Source organism: Thalassophryne amazonica, chromosome 22, assembly GCF_902500255.1.
Source record: "Thalassophryne amazonica chromosome 22, fThaAma1.1, whole genome shotgun sequence".
In the NCBI taxonomy this organism is placed as follows: domain Eukaryota; kingdom Metazoa; phylum Chordata; class Actinopteri; order Batrachoidiformes; family Batrachoididae; genus Thalassophryne; species Thalassophryne amazonica.
The window spans coordinates 31,555,319-31,574,895 of NC_047124.1; the positions used below are offsets into that span (position 1 = coordinate 31,555,319).

The 19,577-nt window shown below is 42.9% G+C and overlaps 1 protein-coding gene across 1 annotated transcript in view; it reads right to left on the reverse strand.

The window, feature by feature from the left end:
* exoc4 (exocyst complex component 4) overlaps nt 1-7,754 on the reverse strand; it is a 318,954-nt gene extending 311,200 nt beyond the window's left edge. Inside the window, 6 exon segments of the mRNA XM_034163907.1 lie at nt 3,064-3,107; nt 3,110-3,263; nt 4,801-4,872; nt 4,874-4,963; nt 4,965-4,992; nt 7,643-7,754. Coding sequence (XP_034019798.1) covers nt 3,064-3,107; nt 3,110-3,263; nt 4,801-4,872; nt 4,874-4,963; nt 4,965-4,992; nt 7,643-7,722 — 468 coding nt within the window. The 5' untranslated portion in view covers nt 7,723-7,754.
* Nucleotides 7,755-19,577: the final 11,823 nt, after the last annotated feature.

Below are 19,577 nucleotides of genomic sequence, written 5' to 3' on the forward strand. Positions count from 1 at the left end.
CCGACCAACCGAAAGACCTCAGGGTTGCTACAGCCGCTGCCCGTCCCACATCGCCCCTGGTCCCACATCGGCCTGGACTTTGTCACGGGTCTCCCGCCGTCCCAGGGAAACACCGTTGTCTTCACGATAGTGGACCGTTTCTCCAAGGCGGCCCACTTCGTGGCCCTCCCGAAGCTACCAACGGCCCAGGAGACCGCGGACCTCTTGGTCCACCACGTCGTCCGTCTACATGGGATACCATCAGACATCGTCTCCGATCGCGGTCCCCAGTTTACCTCGCACGTTTGGAGGAGCTTCTGCGGGAACTGGGGGGCCACGGTCAGCCTCTCGTCCGGTGTATCACCCCCAGACCAACGGGCAGGCAGAGCGGCCAATCAGGAACTGGAGCAGACACTACGCTGTGTGACAGCCACGCGCACCGATGGCCTGGAGTACCCACCTGGCCTGGATCGAGTACGCCCACAACAGTCAAGTGTCGTCAGCCACCGGCCTCTCCCCTTTTGAGGTGTGCTTGGGGTATCAGCCCCCCGTTTCCGGTGGTTGAGGGAGAGGTCGGTGTGCCCTCGGTCCAGGCCCACCTACGGAAGTGCCGTCGGGTGTGGCGTGCCGCCCGCATCTGCTTTATTGAAGGCCCGGACGAGGGCGAAGAAACATGCAGACCGGCGGCGGGCCCCGGCCCCCAAGTATCGCCCTGGGCAGGAGGTATGTTGTCCACCAAGATATTCCTCTGCAAGTGGCTCCCCAAAACTCCAGAACGATACTCGGACCCTTCAGAATCCTTAAAGTCATCAACCCCGCCGCAGTGAGGCTCCAGCTCCCGGCCTCGCTGCGGATCCATCCAGTATTTCATGTGTCAAGGATCAAGCCCCATCACACCTCACCCCTCTGTACCCCGGGTCCGGCACCACCTCCTGCCCGGATCATCGACGGGAGCCGGCTTGGACTGTGCGCCGGCTCCTCGACGTCCGTCGAATGGGCCGGGGTTTTCAGTACCTGGTGGACTGGGAGGGGTACGGTCCCGAGGAACGCTCCGGGTGAAGAAGGGCTTCATCCTGGACCCGGCCCTCCTGGCCGACTTCTACCGTCGCCATCCGGACAAGCCCGGTCGTGCGCCAGGAGGCCGCCGTTGAGGGGGGGGTTCCTGTTGTGTGGGCCGCTGAAGAGGAGGTACTGCTGGCCCACCACCACAAGAGGGCGCCCTGCCTGGATTGCGGGCTCCAGCACCAGAGGGCTCTGCCGCCTTACGGGAGCAGCCAGGGTGAACAGCTGTCACCCATCACTGGACACAGCTGTTCCCACTCAGCACGGAGGTATATCAGCAGGACGGCGTCTCCACCTCAGTGCCGAGATATCGCCTTGAGATCGAGGTAACCTTCTCTGCAAGCATATACTGTATAATCTGATAAAACTTGTTAAACCTTTCCAGGACAGCTGACTACCGAAAGCTATTGCTTGGATAAGTACTCACCTTCCTGCTTTATTGTGACAAGAGGTGGAGGCGGCTTCTCCCCTCTCCGTTTACTGGGTGCTGTCGCATCCACACCTGTGTGTTTGTGCTCTCTCCGCCCAGCAGTTACCGGATCCGACGAGCGGACGGCAGTGGCCAACCTGGGAATTCGGGCCTGGGCGGTTCCAGTACTTCGGGGTTCGGTGGCAGAGGAGATCGGGTGGTTCCGGTCTCGACTAGGAACGGACGTCTCCTAACTTCGAGCCTGCCCACACGACACCAGCAGATTTCGGCTAAACCCCAAATTATTGATTGTTGTATGGTTGTGCTCGTTTCACAACAGTAAACTTTGTTATTCACCTTTCTCCATTGTCCGTTCATTGCGCCCCCTGTTGTGGGTCCGTGTACCTACACTTTCACAACAAGAAGTCGTTTTTTCTTTTTTTTTTCCATGTCATTCTAACATTTAGATGGTGTAATACCTCAAAGGTACACATACTTCTGGGCACACCTATACTGGCTGTACTCACACAGCATGTTCACTCAAAAGCCATGTTAAAATAGCAGAAGAAAACTATCATTGTAGAGAAAATGTAAAAAGTGACAATTCAGAAACAGATGAGAATGTGAAGGATTTAATTCTGAAATTTATTGGAGACATAACTGAGAACCTCTTGTTCAGTTCAAAGCACATAAACATGATTTATTCAGCGGTATTATCAAAATAAAAGCACCAAACAACACTGTGATACGCAGAGGCCTGCAAAACAGTCCTTAAAGCAGGTGGCACTAAAAACATTGCACACCTGATCATGTCATTATGCAGCATTTATGTTTTGTTTTTTTTTCCCTCAACGTTGACAACACGCTGTGTGGCTGAGTCCAAGTTGAATGAAGCTCCCCTTATTTTGTTTCCACTCCCACAAAGAGGATTTTTCACGGTCCTTTGGGCACCTCATCAACACCCCTTTCTACCCCCACCTCCTCCAGACATAACTCCATTTTAGCAAACTAATTATTACCAAAGTCTGATGTGTGGGAGAGAGAAGAAGAAGAAGATGAAGAAGAAGATGAAGAAGAGAGCGAGAGAGTGTGTGTGTGTGTGACACAGAAGAAAGGAAAAGAGGAGAAGAGAGGGACCACAGCCTGGTTGTTTAGTGCTCAGTGCCATCCCTCCGGCTCCCCTGCCGATGCGGATAGCAAAATACCCATCAAAAGAACACGCGGGCACACAACGCACCTGCCGCGTCCTCACTGCGCTTAGAAGATGCATGAAATAAAAGAGCTGCATCCACTGGACAAGTCACGGAGGAAGAAAAAGGGCCCTTTAAAGCACCGACAGGCACCGGGAAATAAATACTGACAGCAGAGCTTCATGGAGAGTGGTGTTGATGGCTGCAAATAGAGTTTCCCACAATCTCAAAACAAGACAACAAATAATCTGTTCCTTTTCAATATGTCCACGTCATCGCCTCGTTCGCCAGCCAACCGAACCGGAGGGAAAAAAGGGTTATTTTTAACTGCTTCAATCTAGTTTTTCTTTTCATTTGTCTGTTTGTACTAACCGCAGAGCTAAATACTTCTCCCCACACAGACACATCCGCCTGCTTCTGCACTCACCAGCATTCAGTTGCACGGAGGTAGTGCTTGCTAGCCATGTCGGCCTCAGCTTTTGTGGCACCTGCTTGATGCTTTCGATTTCGTCCAGTAGCTGGAGGACGTGTTTGTGCTCGATGCCTTCGATCCACAGCTTCCTCAGCCACGTCTCTCTTGCAGTGGCAGCCAGCATTTTGCATGACAGCAGGTTCTCCTTCACCTGAATGTGAAAGACCACCAGCAATGAACCTATGAGCCGTCTGGAGAACATCTGTCACTCTGGATGCTCTTGGTGTTGTTTGTTCAGACTCATGCCTGCAGTGGACCCAGTCAGTGACTTTAAGAACTGCAAGCCCCCTAGTAGTTCATGTAGTTATTCAGAAAGTAATACCTAAGTGACAGGCTGTTCTTAAGACAAGACGATGGCCCAAGAACTAGAATTTGCGCAAATTTATGGGCTTTCGCACTGTATGTGTCCAAAGTGTTGAATGCAAGGGAGGCGTTAAAGTATGTAAGTAACACGTGCAGTGTGAAAGGCCCATTAGTCTAATTTAGAGTTGTTATGGGTTGTTTGGTGGCTTCCCTAACCTGTCTTCTGCATGGTTTTTCAGCCATGGAGAGTTCTGAAAAGCCACCCTCTAACCAAGCTAGCATGAATGGACAATTTAAAGTTGCGCCGCCATCTTGAAACCGAGACTTCCGGTTAGTGAGCCCCTCGCTCGCGTGTTGGGCATCATTAGAAAACAACAGCTTGTTTTGATGCCTCAAGGAGCGGCTAACCGATCGGATGTTATGACGCTCACGGAGCGGCTAACCGAACGGATGTAATAATGCCTCAGAGAGCTGGCTAACCGATCGGACGTAATAAAGCCTCAGAGAGCGGCTACCGATCGAACGATAACGCCTCACAGAGTGGCCTAACCGATCAGATGTAATAACATCTCACGGAGCGGGCTTAACCGATCAGATGTTGTGACGCCTCACGGAGCAACTAACCGATCAGATGTTGTGAAGCCTCACGAGCGGCTGACCGATCGGATGTTACGACGCCTCACGGAGCGGCTGACCCGATCGGATGTTACGACGCCTCACGGAGCGGCTAACTGATCGGATGTTATGAAGCCGCACGGAGCACCTAACTGATCAGATGTTACAACACCTCACGGAGCGGCTGACCGATCGGATGTTACGACGCCTCACAGAGCAGCTAACCGATCGGATGTTACGAAGCCTCACAGAGCGGCTAACTGATCAGATGTTACAACACCTCACGGAGCGGCTGACCGATCGGATGTTACGACGCCTCACGAAGCGGCTGACTGATCGAAGCTGGACGCCGGTTAAACAATGTCTCTGAAAGTCAACGCAAGTCCAGATTTCTTTTTTCATTTTGGCTTGGTTGTCCTTCGTTAGTGGCGTGTGACCGGGACTTTACATTGTTGCTAGGAAAGTTCAACGACCAAAATACCAGATTCTGGGCGCAATGAACAATGTTTTCACTTTACTTGATTTCTTTGTGCAACTGGACATTCGTTATTCAAGCATTCAAAAGGCTAACCTACCTCCACACAACTCCAACCACACCGAGAAAGTTTCTTGACAGTTCTTGTGTGTTGAACGGAAACTGCGAGTTGTGATATCATCATGCATGCACTGCTCTGTCACAACTTGAAAATCATCCATTGCAGTTGCAGTTTTCAAAATCCTGAGAAGTGAGTGAGTTTAATTCCTGTTTGGTACACATCTCTCACTTATACCTGCTTGATCTTGTTGCGGGAGCTGGTGATCCTCTCTGTGATGCTCTGGTAGGTCCTAATGGCAGTGGTTAAGCTCGGCGTAATGTCGAACAATCAGCTCATCTAGGTCCCTATCACATGTCTCAAAAGCATCTTCCAGGCGACCCTTCTCGGTCTCTCTGTCCCTCCACATCATCACTGTTGGACAAAGTCCTGCAGAAGAGAATGAAAGAGACAGAACAAGTCAATGATTCACGCCAATCAAATCCACCTCAGAAACTAAATGTAACAGCACCTTAACAGTGGTGAACAGAGACCCTGAGTCAGGAAATTACAAGACAATTTTGAGATAGATTAGCTCACAAACCAGGTAAATATTAAAAGTGTCGAATACAGAATAAAAGCAATGTAAAAAAGGTTGGAACTACTAACTGATGAACTATCTTCTTATGAAAAGCCCGAGCGACATATCAGTTCACCAATATCACAAACTATCGGAATCTGCCTTATTTTTTGCTCATATGAAGACTTATTTTACTTAATAAACAATGTAGAAAAATATTATGCTGTTGGACATGCTGCAGTTTGCTTTACTAAATGGCTATCCATAGCCATTTAGTAATTAATAATTTCTATTCTATTTGTACATAGCACATGGTTATGGTTAGGGGTCGGGGTTAAAGAGTCGAGGTTAGGAGTTAGCAAAAAAAGCAAGACAGAGTTGAGCCGCTGCATATGGGCAATTCAACGGTAATAGAATTACAATCTGAGCTAATCTGTCGTGGTTAGATGGCATATGTCCAGATTCTGCTGCTGTTGTAATTCTGTTGCCATAGAATTGCCCATCTACACACACCGCCATCATCTGCGCAAAGTTAGCTTCAGGGTTAAGGTTAGCTTTTAAATGAAGTTTGGAGTTTTTCTGTTGGTATGTGTGATGACTTCACACTATGACACGCTGTGGCCTAAGTGGTCAGGTGTCTGATTTTTAAGCCAGCAGAACAGGTTCACATTCTACTTCAAGTGTTCAATGGCTGTGGTAAAGTAAGAAAAATACAGTTACAAATATTTTGGAAGCACAAAGTGTTTAAGATCATCACTTCTAAAGGTAATTTCAGCCCTACATAAAGATAGAAAAACAAGTGAAGGTGTGCACCATCATCACCCCATGACCTACACTGACCAATCAGAAAGGGCTGCATATAAATAGAATTTTGCATTATTAATATGACTACATATATGAGGGATCGCAATGACGTCACACCGCCGGAGTGCACTGGTGCGGGGGCTATACTGGTAGGCAAAAAACGTTTATTCAGCCAATGACTGTGCATAATATTTGAAGATGTCACTGTTCAAAGTGGGCACTCGGCGAATCATCACACGGTGACGGATCAACTCAGCACCGTGCATAACAACCCATCAACACATCACATCCAGATGGATTACTAAGAGTATCACTTTTGCAGCAAAGCATTTAGTCTGGAGGATCGAGTGTGGTTTAATTGTCTCAAAAGTGCCCAGTGCAGGTGGATGATGAGATCACATGAGCTCACCCTGTGTTCAAACTCATCACATAAAAATAAACCCACTCCCCTTCTGTATTTATTTTCTTTTTTCCTTTGGCTTCCTCTGTGCAGCTCCACATTTAGGTGATACGCTGTGATTGAAGTTATTATAAAGGCTGCACACTAACAAGGACCTGATTTTCGGATCATTCTTTTGAAATAAAACACATTTTAACATTCCTAAAGACGAGCATTTATGTGAGAAGTTGGACTACGGTGTCAAAGTGAGTGTAAGCCATGAAGAAATAAAGCCAGCGAGAAGAAGCGCAGAGGCGACTGTCCAGGAACCCATGGTTCAGTTCTAGCTGGTCTGGTGGCTTTCAAACAAACTGCAGCTGAACGCATGCATGCGTGCGTGTCTGGTGCCAGAATGTGCAGGAGTGTCTTTTTGGGCCACATTTAAAAAGTCCCTCAACTTCAGCACGTCCCGCTGCTGCACTGCACTCACCTCACAAAGACGGGTAGAAAGAGCACAGACAAACATCAGCATCTGCAGCAACAGGGTGATAACGGCATTCCCTGACATGACCACTGATAAAATAATTATATGCCTCCAGAGACTTGAAAGCCCTTTTGGCCTCACCATTATAAGGCCCAGGTGTGTTGATGAGATAGTTGTAAATCCAACCATAATCAGTCGCAGGACATTTGTCAGGGTCATCCAGCCAGCGTTTTCTCATGGCACCTGCTTGGAGTCCGGATTTTTCTGCCTATCAAATTGTGTGCATGCACGAGAAAGTTGGAAGCAAACAACAGCGTTCCCCATGGCCTGCGATATATTGTTTAAAGATTACTTTCAGTATCTTGAATTTTTAATGACACATCTGGGTGCACCTGGCTCTCTCTCTCTCTCTCTCTGTATATGTATATATATATATATTATTCACGGTAACAGCGTTATTGCGGAACTATGCTGCGCTTCCTGAGCAATTTCTCAGGATAGTAACGTGTTGTAAATTTTAATTCATTTTAAACAGTCCTTGAAAACAATAAGGAACGTGGAAACCTTCGCAACACCAAGTACCTTTATGTACACAATGACATTTTCTGTCAAGCTTCTGTTTATTTGACTCTCTTAACGCAGTCAAAGAAAAAAGGCATCATCTTTGAGACTGATACACTACAAATAACTGCAAACACAAGCCGCAAACAACGAAAGTGTAGAAATTAATTTGACAGCTTTAGCCAGAGTATACAGGAAGGACGTAGCTAAGCTAAGAGCTAATATGAACATTTTAAGCACAGTTTGAACCCTTTATACCACAGTTAAGTCAACATACAATATAAAAACCCACCTTATAACAGAGATGAGAAGACCAGAAGGGTCTTTGTTTTTACTGACAGCGCTCCTGTATCTGCCTGTATCAGCGGCCATTCTTCCTTCGTCAAGCTGCAGCGGCACCCAAACAGGAAATACTCGCGTAAGGTTGCACAAAGGGATTCTGGGAAATGTAGTTGAATACGTAGCGCGCTGACAAAGAGAAGACGCCGCATTGGCTGCTGGGTCGCGAGAAATGCGGTCATGAGCAAGTTTCTACATGTGAAAATATGGTTTGGGGCGGGACGCCATGTTCTTCTCTTAATTTGACAATTTACATTTACATTTTATACTCTCTCTGCTTGTACAGCCTTTCTCTCTCTGTCCTGATAGAAGAATATGGATATGCTATGTGATTTATATAGTATCATTTTCTGATATATAACTTTTTATATTTATGTATACTTTTTATATTACGTTTTATATATATTATATATTTATATTTTTATGTATGAATGATATTGATACTCTATATGTGATTTGTATATAGTTCTGCTTTTCTGATGTATAACCTTTATTATGTATATATATTATATAATATATATATATATATATATATATATAATATATATATATATATAATATATATATATATATATATATATAATATATATATATATATATATATTATATAATATATATAATAGCTTTGAGTTGCCCCCCTAGGTGTTGCACGAAAATTGATTTCTGGACATACACATAAAACACATGTCCTATGGCCTATCCTCACGGCATCGCCATCGCTCTTCCAACGAAAGACGGGTTCTAGTCCTTTGTTCAAACACACAATGCAAAAAATCCAAAACCTGACAATTTGTGCAAATTTGTGAGCTACATCAGCTGTATATGCAATAGAAAGTGATGAGTGTGCAATTACACATGTACAACTGAGAATGTAAACAGTCATGTTATACAGATATGTGCTACAGAGCATGAATAGTATATCAGAACCAGTGTTGCCACAGTTAGCTTGAAAAAGTAATCTAATTACTGATTACTCCTTGAACAAGTAACTTATTGACTTTACTGATTACTCAATTTTAAAAGTAACTAAGTTAGATTACTAGTTACTTTATTAGTTACTTTCAGCGACTGCCAACAACACCTCCCTACCACCTCAACATGAAATGATAACCCGTTTTGCCACTTTATAGTCACCCTTTTGTGACTTCAATAAACATAAATATTTGTTTTTATAAAAAATAAAGACATCTTTATTGAACTCATATTTAACTGTTGACAGCACTATAACGGTAAATCTTATATATTATAAATGTAACAATTTTTCTAACATTTAAATTGTTTCTAAAGATTTTATTTGTTGAATTATAATTATTATTATTAAGTAGTCGTAGTAGTATGAAAAATTGAAAAGTGGACCTTTAATCTAGGGGTGTTGCGGGGGGCAGCATCCCACCCCCACCCCGTTTCTGCCTTGATTCGCCCCTGGTTTCTGAGCAAGACGACTGGATAACATGTAGCACAAACAAATTGGCAGGTAAAGTTTTATCGGCGTTTTTCACCTCATGTTGTTCCCAGAAAGAGACTTTAGGTGCATCTGGGGTGGAAAAAAAGCTTTAGTATTTGTTGTTAACAAATGGATGGATCAGCTGTTTTAGCAAGGACACACAGACTGGCACAGAGGTTTAAAGAAAAAAAAGAGTAAAAATATCTTGCGTAAAAGTGGAATGTAATGCATTTTTGTATGTGTTGGCGGGCAACAATTTTTAAATTGTGAACTAAATTTGTAAATTAGATGGGTTGGTACGTGGGCCATGCAAGAATCAAAATTAGACCAGTGTCATAACCTCCAGGTCAGTGGTAATGTGCCTCATTTATGTCAACAAGGATTCTCCATAAATAGTTTGTACACAATAGTTAGCTATGCTGCTATAGACTTAGACTGCTGGGGGTTTCCCATGATGCACCCAGTGTTTCTTTTATTCACCTCTTTTTGCTCTGTATGCACCACTCTGCTTTTAATCATTAGTGATTGATCTCTGCTCTCTTCCACAGCATGTCTTTTTCCTGATTCGCTCCCTCAGCCCCAACCAGTCCCAGCAGAAGACTGCCCCTCCCTGAGCCTGGTTCTGCTGGAGGTTTCTTCCTGTTAAAAGGGAGTTTTTCCTTCCCACTGTCGCCAAGTGCTTGCTCATAGGGGGTCGTTTTGACCGTTGGGGTTTTCTGTAATTATTGTATGGCTTTTGCCTTACAATATAAAGTGCCTGGGGGCGACTGTTTGTTGTGATTTGGCGCTATATAAATAAAATTGATTTGATTTGATTTGACAATACAAAGATCACAAACAGAAAAGTACATGCAGTAGTTTCACTGTAGCATTTTCAATCAAATCCTCTCGAGTCTGAGAAGTGACAGAAGAACAGAGAAGAGAGAAGCAGTGGGTGGAAGTGAGTTAATAGCATCCCCCATTTAGAACATACAGTGTTGGAAGTGGCGGCGCACCCCTGCACTGTATCTCTAACAATCTCTGCTGTACCAATAAGAATGGGGAACGGGCATTGATTCTGGTGGCAAAGGGGTCGATTTCTCACAGCCTGAGACCTGATTGATGCAGTGGTGGACTGACGAGATAACATTGTGGGTGATCTTTGTGTCTCTCCCCCAAAGGAAAAAAAAAAGAAACAATCACTGTGTCATGCAGGAATCACCAGTTTTCTTTAGAAGCTTGCAGGTCCAAGTTTAATTTTGAGGCTCTTATCTCTGTAGCCTGGAGCATATCTCATCACTCCAGCTAATCTAATGTTATCCAATAAAGCAAACCAAGGTTATTTCTTATAGTGTGTTTGGACATGAAGTGATTGCTTTGACAATCTGTCCTACGTGTTCATTAAAAGCGTTAAGTGTTTGACCTATGGAGGTCATACCTGTATGATCTGTTAATGTGTAGGTCTAAATGCAAATGCTACAGCATTGTGTGCTGAAGGACATGCCTGACATTATGAGACCTAACCTCAAACCTATTCTCATAAAACCTTACGTACCGTCCTGTGCCCTGCAATCTCAAAATGTAGAACTGGTTTCCATCCAAAAGCTGAAGAAGGAAACTGACAAAAAAAAAGGTACATATAACATTAAGTAGCACAGGTAGCTCAGTGGGGATTGGGAGTCAGGACGTGCATATGTAGACCTTTGTTCAATTCCCGGCCATGCTACCTGTCTTTACCCTTCAATTCAATTCAATTTATTTTATTTATATAGTGCCAAATCACAACAAAGTTGCCTCAAGGTACTTCTCACATGTAAGGTCTAACCTTACCAACCCCAAGAGCAAGCACACAGGTGACAGCGGTAAGGAAAAACTCCCTCTGATGATTTGAGGAAGAAACCTCAAGCAGAGCAGACTCAGAGAGGTGACCCACAGCTTGGGCTATGCTACAAACACAACTGACCAGTGGTGGGCACAGATAACGAAAAAATTAACTTCGATAACCACCCAAAAATGTATCGGAAGTTACAGATAACCGATAAATTCCAGTATCGTTTCCGGTACACTTGCAACTACTAACAAGCTGATTTTAAGTTTCGCTTCTGAAAGCATCAAAGGCGACCACAGACCCAAACAATGAGTCAGCACTTCTATCTTTGAGTGTCCTGCCCCCTGCTGGAAGCTCCAGTTTGCTACATGGCTTCCAGCACAAATGCAGCTGAGAGGAGCCACAAAACTGAACTCTACTCAATCACAACGCTGCCGTCAGGCTGAGTTCTTGGAAAATAAAGCAATGCTGCGTTATGGTTTGGTGTAAATAAAATTAATACTGATAGAATAACTCCATTAATGTCAATTCTGTCATTTGTGCAGAGTTAAGATATAACATATATATTTTAATATTAAATAATGCACTAATTCTGAAGTTTTGTAACAAACACAGACAGATGGCATTCTGGGTAAAATGTGCCTCTGCTAAACCCTGATTGGTTATGTAAACCAACATGTTAATGTGAGGTGTGTTGTGTGTTGGTGTTTACAGATAAATGTGCTTTTGTAAAATATGCCAAAAAAAAAGGCATTTTCAACAACAACAACAAAAAAAGCCAAGTTGTAATTAGATAACCGTCTGGTATAACCGGTGTCAAAATACGAGGTCTATTAGAAAAGTATCCGACTTCATTATTTTTTTCAAAAACCATATGGATTTGAATCACGTGTGATTACATCAGACATGCTTGAACCCTCGTGGGCATGCAAGAGTTTTTTCACGCCTGTCGGTTACGTCATTCGCCTGTGGGCAGTCTTTGAGTGAGGAGTCGCCCACCCTCTCGTCGTTTTTTTCATTGTTTAGGAATGGCTCAGAGACTGCTGCTTTGTTTGATCAAAATTTTTTCAAAACTGTAAAGCACAACTGAGTGGACACCATTCGATAAATTCAGCTGGTTTTCGGTAAAAATTTTAACGGCTGATGAGAGATTTTGGTCTGGTAGTGTCGCCGTAAGGATGGCCCACGGCGCCTGACAGTGATCTGTGCTTCGAGGCGGCAGCGTCTTGCCGTTTCAAGTTGAAAACTTCCACATTTCAGGCTCTGTTGACCCAGTAAGTCGTCAGAGAACAGAGAACTTTCACAAGAAGTCGGCATGAAGAGTTTATTCGGACATTCCATTGTTAACGGACATTTTGTAATGAAAGAACGTGCGGGCAGAGTCGCATGTCGGACCGGACCCGACCGCGGGGGTCACGACAGAAAAAACACCTCCATTGGAAACCTTAACGGGCAAGTTGGAACATGCCCAAGCTGTTAAACAATTTCTCAGTTACTCACTTGTTGAAAGCCATCAAAAGCCGCCTGAATTTTACAAATGGTTTTCAACACGGAGGTGTTTTTCCTGTCGCGGCGCACACAGATTCACCGAGGCATCACGGAAACGACTCTGCGAATTTGCGTGCACGTCTTTCATTAAAAAATGTCCTTAAACAGTGGAATGTCCGCATAAAGTCCTCATGCCGGCCTCTTCTGAATCTTCTCTGTTCTCTCACGACGTCCTGGGTGAATTAAGCCTTAAATTAGGATGTTTTCAGGTCGAAACAGGCCGACGACGGCGCCTGGAAGCGCTGCACGACGTCCTGCTCTGTGGGAAGTCCTTACACCGACAGAAACACCCCATAATCTCTCATCAGCCGTTAAACTTTTCACCGAAAACCAGCTTAATTTCTCGAATAGTGTCCACTCAGATATTCCTCACAGGTCCAGAAAAATTTTTGATAAAGCAACGCGTGCCGTCTGGAGCAGTGTGTGAAAGAAAGGAATTCAGCTGAGAGGGCGGGACCACATCTCACTCAAGGCCTGCCTACAGGGAAATGACGTCACCGACGCGTGAAAAAACTCACGCATGCGCACGAGGGTTCAAGCATGATTGGTGGAATCGCACGTCATTCAAACCCATATAGTTAAAAAAAAATAAAAGGGTCGGTTTATTGTCTAATAGACCTCGTAAATAGAACTCTGCCATGATCTACTGGTGCCAGTGTTAGTTTTGGCCCTTTTTCAGTTGATCTTTCATTGGTGCGAGAATTTTTTGGATCGCACCGAGTTTCAGGTTAATCGCGCGTCCTGCATCATTTAGTATACATGCAGTAACAAGCTGCGTTTAACATCTCACGACCACCTCTCGCACTGTGCCTGTTCAAACACCACAGACCTGTCTTGTAATGTTTTTTTTTTAACTTTGATGTCTCCCATCGAGGGTTTTTGTAAATTAAGTTTGAAAAAAAAGCTTCTGTTTACGTTTTGCTTCTGGAAACACAGGTCCGACGTGTGGTTTTTGAACATACAATGTGTGTGAGAACATAAATCGGGCGCTCTGAACTTTTACACCATGCGGTTCTGTGGTACAGCTGAGCTGGAACCGAGTACAGTGATTGAAAATATCAGCCCAGCTTCAGTTTGAATACTGCCATGAACACTACTGGCCAGTAGATGGCAGTAGAGAATTGCCAAACAAAATTTCAGATCATCTGTGTCTGCTGCTACTCTGCTACGTTTAAGATGCGTGGAATTTAATAAACGCAAACACAATAATGTCTATAAACCCAGAGAATATATTCATGAGAGTTTTAGGCACTAGAGTTTAATGCTGTTATCCGTGGAGCCTGATCAGAGTGTCTCAAATGCATTTTTCATGTCGTGAACGTACTGAGATTATCCTATGCCCATAATGCACCTGGACACAGCATCTCCACACTAAAACCTTAAAAATTAGCACATTACTTTAAAACTAAAACATATCTGATATTTTCACTTTATAAAACTTCAGACATGACATTAATTTAAATAACTTGTCCGAAATTAGTTTGGTTAAAATTTGAACCATAAGTTAAAAATGTATGCCTCTGGATGACTTGGGTGATATTGCCGTTGTATCAGTATGGGGTAAAAGAAATGAGGGTTTTTTTGTTTGTTTGTTGTGACCAGTTCTCCTTTGCCTGCAGAGGATACAATGGTTTCTTCTAGAAGCAGCTCTTTTCTTTTTGCAGAGGGTAGAACTACATCTACTACAAAACATTTAACAGGTAGGTGTTCAACTGGTTTTAAATTTTATAAGAGTTTGTAGCTGTTCAGCTTTGTTTACCACGTTAACGGTCTAAAAATTATCGGACAAAAATTTATCGGAAGATAATGAGTCCGATAATGGTTTTCAAAGTCAATCGAAAAGGTCATCCGATAATGAAAACATTATCTTTCGATAAGATTATCGGAACTGTGCCCACCACTGCAATTGACAATACAAATATACAGGAAATTTTGGGAATCCATGTTAGTGTCCAGGATGGGAGGCTTGCAGAAGAAGACACCCACTCCCATCTCTGGATAGAGCCGCATCTCAAACAGAGAGAGAGAGAAAAAAACAATGCAACAAGAAAAACAGAAGAAATACTAAGGTGATCGCTGGCCACTAGCCCTAAGCTTCACTAAAAGCTCCAGACCTTAGATAAAGTTGAGGCCGTGGCCTGCTCTGTTTACTAATAAAACGAATTTAAAAAGGTAGAAAGCATAGTAACATACAATGCCAGTATGCTAGCCATATGAAAGAGAAAATAAGTGAGAGAAACCATTACACCGCTCTCAGCAGTCAGCCTAGACACACATAAAATGTACAGGGAAAGAAAAACCATTATGCTGTTTTCATCAACCAGATTAGATGTACAGTATGAAACAACCATACATGTGCTTCTGCTGGACCATAACTGTTTTGGGTCTATATAGGACTTTCTTCATCTACATGTAACTTTGCACCTGCTCCTAATTTCCATCATGCATGCAATGATATTCCCAACCAAGGGCGCAATTTAGAACTAGAAATTATAGGCCGGGGATCTGGGGGCCGCTTTAGGCCCCCAGAAGCCAACGGTTTCTAGATAACCTCAGATGCATTCTGAGCATCCAGAACAGTAATTTTAATGTCTTGAGAAGAACGTAAAGTGGACACCATTTGACTTATGCAATTTGAAATTGTGGATACTTTATTCTGAGAATAGCCAGCATTAATTTGATTAACATCCTAGTGTAAATAAGGTATCACCACATGTGCAGAACTCAAAAAGAATGATAGGTTGAGTTTTCATTAAAAAAAAACAACTGCAATGTGGTAAAATGTTTTCATAAATATGAAAGAACAGGCTCTTAATAATTATTAACTATCGCATACTGTATTTTTTTTTCTCAAGATTTGTTTTTGCATAAGTTTGAAAAAACAACAGATCATAAGTTTAGGATAAATTACGTATCATGAATTTATTTTTCGAAGTGGCACTAATGACAACATTCATACTGAACATAATTTCGCTTGCATAGACTGATTTCGGAGATCAAGCAATAATTGCAGATGGGCTTTCTGAGGTCCTGGATAGCTTTTCTGATTTCCTTTTCTAACTTTCAGAATTGAGTAAATTATCATATGGTCCATTGATACTTATGTGTAGACACTAGTCCCTAGACGCAACTATTTTTGGTTTCAAATCTGGGCAAATGCAGTCCCAGAAAATTCCGAATGTGACAAACAAGAACCAGGTGTTGTAAACAAGTCAATGCTGCTAAAAATACAAACTTGCAGAAACAAAGATACTATTCTGACATGGTTTTGCACATAAGACTGACATAGCATGTTTCAAGTACACACATATATGTCAGAAGGTGGGGGGGACATACCATATTCTGTCCCCCCTGGTTGAAAAGGTGGGGGGGACATGTCCCCCCTATCCCCCACCAAATTACACCCATGTTTCCAACAACAAGCCCAGATGTGGCTAAAAGGAAGCAGTCAAGCTATATGTAATGCGTATGTGCTCCTAATTTTCATAATTCACAAACCATACAGCAGGTGGCAGTGTTGAGCAAGTGGGACGCAGGCTTGCAGCTTATCCTTGCTCAACAAAAATATAAATGCAACACTTTTGGTTTTGCTCCCATTTTGTATGAGATGAACTCAAAGATCTAAAACTTTTTCCACATACACAATATCACCATTTCCCTCAAATATTGTTCACAAACCAGTCTAAATCTGTGATAGTGAGCACTTCTCCTTTGCTGAGATAATCCATCCCACCTCACAGGTGTGCCATATCAAGATGCTGATTAGACACCATGATTAGTGCACAGGTGTGCCTTAGACTGCCCACAATAAAAGGCCACTTTGAAAGGTGCAGTTTTATCACACAGCACAATGCCACAGATGTCGCAAGATTTGAGGGAGCGTGCAGTTGGCATGCTGACAGCAGGAATGTCAACCAGAGCTGTTGCTCGTGTATTGAATGTTCATGTCTCTACCATAAGCCGTCTCCAAAGTCGTTTCAGAGAATTTGGCAGTACATCCAACCAGCCTCACAACCGCAGACCACGTGTAACCACACCAGCCCAGGACCTCCACATCCAGCATGTTCACCTCCAAGATCGTCTGAGACCAGCCACTCGGACAGCTGCTGAAACAATCGGTTTGCATAACCAAAGAATTTCTGCACAAACTGTCAGAAACGTCTCAGGGAAGCTCATCTGCATGCTCGTCGTCCTCATCGGGGTCTCGACCTGACTCCAGTTCGTCGTCGTAACCGACTTGAGTGGGCAAATGCTCACATTCGCTGGCATTTGGCACGTTGGAGAGGTGTTCTCTTCACGGATGATGCGAAGGAGATGTGTTGCACTGCATGAGGCAAATGGTGGTCACACCAGATACTGACTGTTATCCCCCCCCAATAAAACAAAACTGCACCTTTCAGAGTGGCCTTTTATTGTGGACAGTCTAAGGCACACCTGTGCACTAATCATGGTGTCTAATCAGCATCTTGGTATGGCACACCTGTGAGGTGGGATGGATTATCTCAACAAAGGAGAAGTGCTCACTATCACAGATTTAGACTGGTTTGTGAACAATATTTGAGGGAAATGGTGATATTGTGTATGTGGAAAAAGTTTTAGATCTTTGAGTTCATCTCATACAAAATGGGAGCAAAACCAAAAGTGTTGCATTTATATTTTTGTTGAGTATATGTCTTTTGAATTTGGAAATGTAAAGGATGATATCATTTAATGTTTTTGAACCATCATGTCAACAATTGGAAGAGGATGAACTCATTCAATTAATCTATTCATTCACTGACTGCATTTTAATGGGTACATGCCTTTGAAAAGAAGTCAGCAGGTTCCAGAAAGTTCTTTTATCATGCTCATTCTCCCTTCAATAAACTGACTTTGCAGATAAAACAAGAGCAAGATTTCTGACAACTGCCAATCCGGATGTGGATCACCTCCAAAATTCTGTGGCATCTTCCGTGGCCTAATATCTATCTGTGGTACAAATGTGTGAGAATTCATGAAGTAGCTTTGACGTAATCCTTAAAAACCTATAACGTGAAATCCTGAACCAGAATCCGGATCCGGATCACCTCCAAAATTCAGTAGTCTTCCATGGCCTAATGTCTGTCTGTGGTTCAAATGTGGTGAGAAGCAATAAAGTAGTTTTGACATAATCCTTCAAAGCCTATACAAAGTGAAATCTTGATCAGAATCAAGATCTGGAACTGGATTACCTCCAACATTTAATTTAATTGAGTCTTCCATGGCCTACTATTTATGCTCTGGTGGAAACATCTGGAGTGGGCTCTGGGTTAGCTGTGGTGACAACCTGTGGAACGGGATCGAGGACTGCTGCTTCCACTGGAACAGGAACTTGACATCTCTTTTGAGGCTTGAGCCATCACTTCCTTTTCCTCTTGGAAAACAATGCAGGGATGTCTGTGGAAGGCAAGATGTTTGGGAGATGTAGCAGAGTGTAGAACACTGTAGGCTGTAGAGGTGTGAGATGATACAGAAATTCCATATGGTTGTCAATGTACGGGGGGGCTTAAATTAATCAACAAGTTGAATTTGGAAAAGACTGAATTGCTCACAGTCCGGGTTGCAATCAGATGGGTTCATGTTACTGGCTGGATTATTCTGTTCTGATTTGTATTGATTTGAACCCAAAAGGCAGACAGTAACTGCACAAGAATAAAGTAATAATTGATTTTATTTGCAAGAAGTTAAGTCAAGTTCAAAGTCAGGGAATAGCTCTGAGTTTAAATTCATTTATATTAAAACAAACTTTTTTGACTGATGTTTCAAGATTTATGTAATTTCTCTGTATATGAAATTCCTCTATAAAACTGCAGGATTGAGTGAAAGGCTTTTATTGATTTATATTTGATATATTTTTCAAATTGTTGCACATAATCACAAACACACTTCATATGGAGTCGTTCTGAACTACAGAAACAACAATCAGCAGAAAGGAGGGCTATAAAAACTATTAAGTTACAGTGTGTGCATAATATATGAAGGTAAGGACAAGTCTTATGAACTGTCAGTGTTTATGATATCCTGCATTCTGCACATTTACGCTCTGCAAGATCATAAAGTGCAAAAAAAACAACAACAACAACAACAACAAAAAACAATACTGGTATGGAATTCTTTGCTAAATCCAACCACAGAATGAATGAAATTACCACTGTTTATATCTCACAAATTAGATATTTTCAAGCATTCATATTCAACTACATCAAACACCTCGACTGATATCTCTGGCAAATGGCTGAAACATGTCACACAAAAGAGTGATGGAAATGATAGTGAAGGTAAAAAGAAGGTAAGACTATGGCACCGCAGTGATGGATAGAAATGGGGTTGAAAAATGGTCTCTCCATGGCAGAGAAAGACGGCAAGAAGACACAGAAATGGTAAATGAGCCTCAATAAAACTGGACTGATCCTGATAGATTCGAAGAGTCAATAGAAAAAGCAATTTGTCAGGGATGCTTTTAAAAAATGAATTGGGCTCGACTGTCATTCTAGTTCCCAAATATTGCCTTTCACCTGCTCTTAAAAGGCAGACATAACATGGAAAAAATGAGCTTTTTGAGTGGATACACTTCAACAGTTGTATAAAACAAACTATTCTAGTAGCCTCTAAGTAGGTACTTTTAATTTGTGTCATACTTTTGGTCTCGAGACAGGTCTTGAGGCTACTTTTGATGAACTCAGTCACATTTTCACTCCGTCATCTTGGTGGTGGGGGTATGTCCTCATGTAAGCGTGGTTAGCTAACTTTGAGTAAAGCAAATGTTAGCTTTTAGCAAGCTAGTTAACCTGTTATTTCAGGCAAAAGTGAGAAACTAGCTAGAAATAGCATTCATCAACAGATATTTTGCACAATCTCATTCAGGACAGCTGATAATAAGACAGTAAAGTGTAATGATGGGAGCAAAGTAGGCAGATGACACATTCAGCTGATGTTACGGAATGGTATGGGCAACTTTCACTGGCTTGGGAATGCTTAGGGATCCCCCAGGAAGAGTTACAGGACTTGGCAGAGTATAGGGATGAGCTGTTTAGTCTGCTGCAACCCTGAACCGGACTCAGATAATCGTCG